This window comes from Sinocyclocheilus rhinocerous, unplaced genomic scaffold (assembly GCF_001515625.1).
Source record: "Sinocyclocheilus rhinocerous isolate Xijiao unplaced genomic scaffold, SAMN03320098_v1.1 scaffold869, whole genome shotgun sequence".
Classification (NCBI taxonomy): Eukaryota; Metazoa; Chordata; class Actinopteri; order Cypriniformes; family Cyprinidae; genus Sinocyclocheilus; species Sinocyclocheilus rhinocerous.
Genome location: NW_015653483.1, coordinates 1247967 through 1257583, shown reverse-complemented (window position 1 = coordinate 1257583; position 9617 = coordinate 1247967). Strand labels below are relative to the sequence as shown.

Below are 9617 nucleotides of genomic sequence, written 5' to 3'. Positions count from 1 at the left end.
AATAAAATTTATGCTTTAAAAGTAGGGTAATCATAGTCTGTCCGTTTAAACGTCTGCATTTAGCTTCAAATGGCGTCTTTGACGACAGTGTTATATAAAAATTATTTGCATTCCGATTCTGACAAAGACACAACAATACATTTTTTCTCTTATTCCATGGATTTTACCCGTTTCCCTCCACTTGTTCCCAGTATTTTTCTGCCACCACTATGCGCGTGCAGCTGCAAGTGACGTAACTGTGACGTCTACTCCAAATTGGTCTATAGGAGTCAAGACATTGGCGCACATGTGACCTGTCTCTCATAGTGATACCATAGTGAAGTGTCAGAAAGATGAAGTGCTAAAGTAAGCGTTTAATCATAGTAAAAAATGATGCATGGAAAACGATGTAAAAAATTGTCAGAGTTTGATTCATGAATTGATAATGATGATGCATTATGCATAAGTGCAATTTATATACAGACACTTTCCCCTCCAGGATGTTCATTTTTAGCAGTAAGAAAACAGATTTCTTGTCAAAATAGAATTACATCCTGTTTGTGATGAGATTTTCTAAAGCTATGACCAGTTTCGATAATAGTAGGGCATCTAGCAGCAGGAACGCATACTAGTGACCAACTACAAGCGATAAAATGGTGTACATATGAGCGAGGCATTACTGAGGTGTCATGGAATCAATGTAAACAACAACTGACCAAGGAATACAGAGCAAGCCTTGGCTAACTGAGAACAAAAAAGACAACTTACAAAGAAAACAAAACATTTAATTGACTCATTGTTGGAAAAATATACTTTCAGCTACAATATATCAGTTATCATATGTGCTGTGGTTAAGCATAAATCCCCTCAGTGGATGTTGGCAGCTCTGAGCTGTGTTTGTTTTAGACATCTCAGAGGTCACTGGCAATGTGTTAAGACCATTAAGACTCGGGCCACAAAAGGTTGTGAACCCTGCTCGCTCTTATGAGCCAGTGGAAATATCCACCAGGCCACAACTGTATCATTAGCTGCACTGATTATCCAAAGGCAAGATGGCTACTTCCCCATTTAAGGGTCTAAGACCATCACTAAGGGCTTGGAGGAGATGAAGAACAAGCCTAAAAGTCTCAAGCAACATTAACGGATGGTTATTTCCAGGACTGGGACGCTGCAGTTCTGAAGTCAAGGGAGTAGAGGACAGAGGCCAGGGCAGCGTACAGGTGAGTGGTGTTGAAGCACAGGCTGTACACTGGGCTGCTGGTGGTGGGCGCCAACTGGAACATCTGTCAACCGATTATTGCAAAGATGAATATTACCACAATAAAATAAAATATCAATTGAAAAGGTGCTGAAACATGCTCACTGTTACCTGCAAACAGCGGGTTTTCCGTTTGTCCCAAAGGCGGACTACTCCATAGTATGACGAGCCACTGGCAATCATGTGATTCTTGTCTGTCTTTATACAGTAAAGGGCGCTGTCATGAGGCTCCTCCCACTCCATTACACATTTCCTGTTAGAAAGGTAAATCCAGCGCACATATTTATCAGCTGCTACAAATATATTGCTTTATAGGGTAGTTCAACCAGTACTGTCTTTAAGTTGGCCAAATTATTAAATATGCAGAAGTGCACATGTGATTTAAGAGCTACAGCAGAGGGGAACATTTACAGGGAGAAATGACTTAAACTGTGGTCTGATCTTCACACAAAGCTGTTGTGTGGACTACCGTTACAATGCTTTTTTGTCTTTTTTAGAGCTTGACAGTCCCTAGTCACTATGTGTTTTCACTGTATGGAAAACAACAGCGTGACATTCTTCAAAATATCTTCTTTTGTGTTCCACAGAAGAAAGCAGCGTTCTTTTAGTATCAGTGAGATACTATTACATTTTTTAATAATATTTTGAATGAGTTTTTTTTTTTACATGTTCTGTTTTTCTTTTACTTTTAAAGTTTTAGTAATTTAGTTCAATTTTATGTTTTAGTTTTTTTTTATTTAAATGTCTGTGTATAGTTTTTATCCATTTTTTATTTCAATTTTAGTTTTAGTTATTTTAGTACATCAAGTTAACCTAAATGAAAATGAGAAATGTTGCTTTGGCAACTAGCTGAAATAAAATACATTTAAGTTTATTTATATAGATTTTATTTATTTCAGTTAATATTTATTTCAAGTAACAACATATTTTTTATGGTTTTAGTTTTAGTTAAGTATGACAGCCCTAAAGAACAAATGTCATTTTGGTTTGGAATGACATGAGGGTGAGTAAATCTTGACAAAATGTTCATTTTTGGATGACCTGTTCTTTTAAAGAACAATGGGTTATTCATGTTCCCTTATAATTATAGCTAGGATTAGCATAATGGACATCACACAAAAATAAAAATCACTGAATCAAATTTCCAACTAAAATGAACATATAATGTACAGCTATGCATATTTGGACACATTCTGAAGTACTGAAGTCCATAGTTACACCACAACTCCAGCCATTGTCACGCTATATTAGACCGGTCCTAAAGAGGAGGGCCAAAGCCACCATGGCTAGCTCTCCCTGTGCAGCTTAAGGGCGAGTGTCTTATTTGCGCTGGCAGGCCACAAGGGTGAAACCTCATCCCTCGTTTACGGAAAGGGGCTTTCTTGTTTTAGAGCAGGTCGAGAAAAAAAAAGAGGGAAGGACAGGGCAAGTGTCTGCGCGTGTGCTGAGCCAATAGAGATCAATTCTCCATTAATGGTGTGCTGAATAAATCATGGAGAGGGAGTGTGGCTGGGCCGTGTGGCAGACAGCAGGGCAGCAGGAGCGTGCGGGAGATGTCTGGATCGCATTTTGCTGTGATGCACATGTGTACACACATGCACTCACACAGAGGAACCTTAAACAGGGGCTGGGTCATTCCTCTTACACATTAAAATTTCATCATATACAACCAACAATTCACAATACAGTTTAACAAACTGTCAGAAAAAACAATTACCTTTAGAGATACAACAGCCTGTCACTTGGGGGAAATCATTAAAGGGACATCTTTGTAACTTATCGTCTCCTAAAAGGTGCATATTAGTACCTTAAGAGTTGTAATATGTACCATTAAGCATGTACCTTATAGGGGGAAATAAGGTACAAGGATGTCATTTTCAGGGAACTGCCCCAGCGACAAGCAGTTGCATCTCTAAAGGTACAATTGTTGCACATTTTTTGTGAGAGTGTACCCTGAAATTAAAATGACTTATTACTTAAAAATGAAAACAACAGCTCTAGCATCAAGTATTAGCAATGCATTTTATAAATGTGATATTTTATGGTGTTAAGCTGTTTTTTTTTTCCACTCAAAAACATTGCATCATGTTTGATAAAAGTGAAAAGTGAACAATTTATTTCCATCACTTTATTTCCATAATATTCCTGTTCATTTTCTTGTCATGTAAATAAACAAATTATAATTGAAGTTTTGTATATAACATATAATAATATATTAAACTAATAATAAGAAGTAGTGTACGCTGCGCCACATCAATATGGCCACCAACCGGCGTGGACTTGGGTGGGTGAGAGTCCCGGCGCAAGAGCCTCTCTCGACAAGGGGGTCCTTTTCAATCTCTCAGAGGAACAATTGTGTCCACAGACCCAAGAGGAGGCTCAAGTCTGGCTTCTTTTTTATCTAAACGGTACTCTATGCACAGGAGGGCTTATTAGATTAACAGAGAACACTAATCTTCCTCACAGGCTCTCCGAGACGTACTGGCTAACTTTATTAGTCTCAGTAGACAAGGCCAAATCTGCTGACAGCACAGGTCAATGTAAGAACTAAGCCTAATTTAACTCGAATCGTAATGGCGAGGCGCTGGAGGTTCCCAGAAGCAGAAGAACTGGGCAGTACCTGGAGCAGACGCGCAAATCCCAATAGCGGATGAAAGTGTCATATCCACAGGTGAGGAGCTGGAAGGGAGACTCATAGACGATGTCCAACACACCTGCGCCACGGCGGAACTCTGTACCGAGACACGACACCAGGTGACACCTGGGAGAAAGAGATAAGAGAAGAAGCTTGCAGATTATACCTTGTCAAACCTCATTGAGGAAGATTAACACATTAATAAAAACACAGACAGCAACTTAAAACGCAGCCAAGATGGAATTACGCAGACTTGCTGGAGGCCAGTCATTCCAGAGAGAGTTGAAAAGCAACTGGACAAGTGAGGTCATCTGCGTCTCATCGTCTGAGTATCAGTTTTATCAAAGCGATTCAGTGACTGGCAAGCTCATAAAACAGGTTGTGTTTACTTGTTGAGATTGGAACATCTCCCAGTCTTCGCATCTCGGAGTCAATAAAGATCTAATTTCAAACCAAACGCCTTCATTTGCTCACTTAATCTCTTATTACCATTAAATCCCACTATACTTGTGCGTTTCCAATGTCCATGGACCACACAAAAGCTAAATTAAGTATTAGGATGAAGAGATAAAATAGTGTCGGGACTAGCACCACGCTTCTATGATCACAGACCCAATGGTTCCACGGTGCCCTCCGCCCCCACCCGAGCCGCAGAGGCCAGATTATTGTAGAATCACAATTTTTTTGTTGCTATTTAATTCCCTCCATGACCGTGACTGTGTGCGACTTGTGGACCTTTGATACCTGGCCCCTAGCAACCATTTAGGGGAGCCCAATGGCCATAGCGACCACCCCCCACGTTCGAGGTCTCCTGTGAGCTTGTTCACCGAGGGCAGACTGGTAATCCCCAACCTTCGCTCTGGGGGAGACAAGGGGGGTCGTTCTTAGACACGGGCTGTTTAAGAGATAGTCCCGCAGAACCAAAGGCCAAGACCCTGGTGGGCCTAAAGACAAACTCTCTTGTAGCCCCTCGGGCATCTGCATACCCATCATTTACCCCTTGCTGCTAAAATAACACGCTGGCAACAACTTGAACTGATGACAGTGCCGTCAATGGGGACAATCAATTAAATGACAAAACATTTGTTTGCAAAACATGCAATTTGCATCAGATGATTGATCAGATATTTTTTAAGTGCTTCAGGAAACTGTGTAAACTCGGGTCGAGATCGAGATCGAGAGAGAGAGAGAGAGAGAGAGAGAGAGAGAGAGTGTGTGTCCGGAGTCTGCCTGGGACTCTCTACAAATGTCAAAGCGCGAAGTGAGAAAAACAAGCATCGTAAAATAAGTCCTCACATCTGTGCTCTGATTTTAAAGCCAGTAATAGCACTGTTCCAAGTACAACAGCAAACACCCAGGATTCTTAAATTGTTAGGTCCCATGTATTTTCTCCCATTTTTGAGAGAACCTGATAAGATTACAGGATGGAGGATAACCATAAAATCTTTTAAATTACTGCATCTGCATGGCAGGCGACCTTGTTCTTCCAGCGTCTGATCTGTTTGGGAACTTGCGGTGAGACTGTCCCTGCTCCAAAGGTCGTCTGATCACGGTCGGTTCGACGAGAGCTTCTGATTGAGTGAAAAAAGGTTAGAGGGCTGCTAAGGAAAAATTGATCTTCGATTTAAACTCAGAGTACAGGAGTCATTTAGCAGAGTGATGGCACGTGTTTTATTAAGGTCAGAAGGTGGAATGGACAGATTAATTAAGACAGGAGAGCGACTGTCCCAGTGGAGTAATACATATACAGTGTGTCCACCATCATTCCCTCTCGAACGTGGTTCAAAGGCTACCAAACAAAGGTGGTTTGCCTTCTCCTCCTTTAAGCAAGCAAAACTAAAAATTAAGTAACAATAAGTGGGGCCCTATCGTGGCTTTTTTCACAGCTCTTGCCGAAGGAGACGTCTAATGTTCAAACATGTGGAAGCTGAGAGGTCACTAACAGACATGTCAGGGGCAACTGTGATATTTGCAATCTGCTAAAGTGATCACATGAACAATGTAGCCACCAAATACAGACAGACAAACTAGAGAGAAAAAGCTTTATTTTCTACATCCTTTTAAAGCGTTCCTCAAAGAGCAACTGACCTCAACCTAATCCTCTTTGACCCCTGGACATGTTTAAGCTCAGGCAAAAACAGCACTCAGTACTTGCAATACTTAGCCACTCACCCAAACAGAATTTGCAGTTTTTTCTGCACTGATTTTACTAGAAATCTGCAGAATATTTAAATGAATTTAAATATAGCAAAATGCATTGGCAAAATGTAGTTATGAGTAACACACTCTCATTGGGACTTAAAAGTATGATGAAATTATATATAATAAACTTTAAATTAATTCATTATAAATAATTAAATTACATATACACACACACACACACACACACTCTTATATAAAGTTGATTGGAAGAAAACCATATTTATAAAAAACTATAAATATCTGAAATGAATATATTAAAAACTAAAATAAAATATAATGAATATATATATATATATAGTTTATAATTAACAAAATTAAAATGTATTTATAATAAATATATATACTCACATGAAATTATAAAAAGAAAAAAGAATTACGTACACTGCATATCTATGGTCTTCTGCAATTGTGGCTTTATACAAAATATATTTATAGTCTATGTTTGTAGTCTACAGAAGTAAAAAAAAAAAAAGCTTTTAAACTGCCTTGTTGCCAATAGGGATGCAACGATTATAGATTTTGTTGGTACGATTATTGTCTGAGGAATAATCACGGTTTTACGATTATGACGATTATTATGCATTTATTCAAAAACAGCACTCAGTACTTGCAATACTTAGCCACTCACCCAAACAGAATTTGCAGTTTTTTCTGCACTGATTTTACTAGAAATCTGCAGAATATTTAAATTTAATTAAATATAGCAAAATGCATTGGCAAAATGTAGTTATGAGTAACACACTCTCATTGGGACTTAAAAGTATGATGAAATTATATATAATAAACTTTAAAATAATTCATTATAAATAATTAAATTACATATACACACACACACACACACACACTCTTATATAAAGTTGATTGGAAGAAAACCATATTTATAAAAAACTATAAATATCTGAAATGAATATATTAAAAACTAAAATAAAATATAATGAATATATATATATATATAGTTTATAATTAACAAAATTAAAATGTATTTATAATAAATATATATACTCACATGAAATTATAAAAAGAAAAAAGAATTACGTACACTGCATATCTATGGTCTTCTGCAATTGTGGCTTTATACAAAATATATTTATAGTCTATGTTAATTAATTCAAATAAATGTGATCTTACCGCACTATTTCATCTCTTTCTGATCTGAAGCGGGCAGAATGCTGAGCTAATGAGCTGTAGCTTCGCGTCAGGTGGTTCTTGCCTTCACGTCGTGCATTAAAATCGTTCAATGTACAGCAAGCCGTGCATTATCCCTTATGTATTCGCTCTTTAGCAGCAGTTTTTTACAGCAATATTTAAATGACACCCTGGTCATTCTTGGTGTACCCAAAATGGTCCCACACTATCGACAGGCATTTCTCTGGTGGAAATAAAGCTTTGCTGTTTGGTCCCTCTGTCACAGTTCATCTAATGCATGTAGTAGCCTCCGTGCCTCTGATAAGCACGTCATTTTAAGCTGGTGCCCCGCTAGTGTAACTTTTTTCGTTTTGCGCAAGCTGCAACAGTTCCGTTCCGTGTAACAGAAACACTCGGTTTAGCGGAACCTTTACGATTAATTAACCGTGACGTTTTAAAGCGCGGTTAATCGCTGCATCCCTAGTTGCCAAAGGACCACCGACTAAAATAACACGGTTAAATCTTCTTATTTGTAAAAAACGAACATACTTTCCAACGGCCCTAAAGACAGTTGCAATTAAAGGTCCTCCCTTTTTATGTTCTGATATTGCTTGGGAGTTTTTAAAATCCCTATTCTGCACTATAAAGAATGGCATGTGTTCGTAATTAGTTGTGAGTTATGGTCTCAGGGCCATCAAGGAAAATGGTGAGTCTGGCCTCCCTAACAGTCCTCCGTCTCTGTTTGACCATTTGGGCCACACACACACTTTATGAAAGGGAACTTTAATGAATTGATGGATTTTGAAAAAGGGCAATGCTGAGGACATTTCTTTGGGTGTTAGATCCACAGGAAAAGGTCATTTTGAGCTAACGCTCTTGTAAGGTTAAGTGTAGAGGGTAAACTGGCACAGGGAAGCTATGGGAAACAGTCAGTGCCCTGAAAGGATGTGAGACAGGTACATAAAGAGCCCTGCTGAGGTTTTCAGGGCCTAAAACAAACAGAAATCACATTGCGCCGTCTGCATGTCAGCCAATTTAGCCCACAGTCGAAATCACCACCAACAAAGAGGAAAAGAATAAAAAGAATGCCATGGAACAGGACAATAGAGACTTTTAAATGTCACACGCGTTCTCTTAAAAACAATGAGATTGCAATTTGTATAACACAGCTCTTGGTAGGATCCAGGCATTTAACCCTTTTCTTTGAGAGAAAAAAATGTCAAGAATTTCTGGGCAATTGTGAGATTCTTTGATGGCAAGAGCCCCATGAAAACTTAGGGGTCCTTTTAAAGCACCACTTGTGTGTCCCTGACTCTGGCTGATCACAGACTTTTCACTTTAAAGAGGAGAAAGACATTAAAGAAAGAGCATTATTGCCATGTCCAGGGCAAAGTCAGAAATTCTGCAAAGCTGGAAATGTTTCCAATTTCTTTATAATGAAAGTTTAATTAAAAGTTGGCACAAACAACAATGCATATTCAGGGTCTAAATTGGCCACATCAAATTGAGCCATTCTTTTTTCCCACCAATCATGAAGCTGTCTTATACATAATGTTTATAAAAAAACTGGATGAAATAATGGGCTTATTTACTCACATTTGAGGCTTAGATTAATTTTGCACCCTCGGCATACTATCCGTATGGCAAAAAACAGTATCACCATTTTCAAGTAAATATTACCTAATAAATTTACATTAAAGCAATATTTACATCCATTTTGGCAAAAGAGTAAAACTTTGCTTTGGTGTCTGGGGATTGATTGCCTGTCTTCAGCCTGATGATTATATCAAGTATTTTTTCAAGTGCTTGACTTAAAAGACATTATAGAAAACAACATGCTACTAGAGCGCTGGCTAACAGTAGTGAAATCTCAATGCTCCTCATACTCAAACTCTTTTCTTTCCTTCCCTCATGATGCTGTAATTAGTTTAAGCAGCCGGTCAGCTGGTACTCCGAGACATGAGGGTCTGAGTGATCTTGGCCTGTACACGTCCTCTCTATTATTCCTCCATCCAGTCAACAGGCCCTGCTGAAAATACACCCCGATCTTTCAAGAATATGTTAAAGGTGGGGTAAGCGATTTCTGGTAGCCAATGTTGACATTTCAAATCACCAAAACAAACATGCCCTTACCCCAAAAGGGTCTTGCCCCTATTTTGATAGCTCCGCCCCACACATACGTACGCAACCCAGGCAACGATTAGTTCTGTGAAACAAAGCAAAACCAATGTTACACCGTGTCTACACCGGATGCGAGCGGCACGACAAAATACTATAGAACTCATTATAATCAGTGATGCTGTCTACACCATACATATATATATACATATCTATGGTCTACACTGCGGCACAACACGACACGACAAATCCCCGACAGAAAACTGCTGCCGGGTTCTATTTATGACGTGCTGACACAAA

General features: G+C 38.8%; 1 protein-coding gene across 2 annotated transcripts in view; it reads right to left on the bottom strand.

The window, feature by feature from the left end:
* Window positions 1-301: 301 nt before the first annotated feature.
* The window catches only part of LOC107716323 (F-box/WD repeat-containing protein 4-like), a 34223-nt gene continuing 24907 nt past the window's right edge, over window positions 302-9617 (bottom strand). Inside the window, exons 6-8 of one of the 2 annotated variants that reach the window (XM_016522702.1) lie at window positions 3858-3998; window positions 1349-1490; window positions 302-1262 (exon numbers count right to left, since the gene is read on the bottom strand). In XM_016522702.1, the coding sequence (XP_016378188.1) occupies window positions 1128-1262; window positions 1349-1490; window positions 3858-3998 (418 nt within the window). In that variant the 3' untranslated portion in view covers window positions 302-1127. The remainder of the gene's footprint in view (window positions 1263-1348; window positions 1491-3857; window positions 3999-9617) is intronic. The other variant, XM_016522701.1, reaches the window with a different exon arrangement.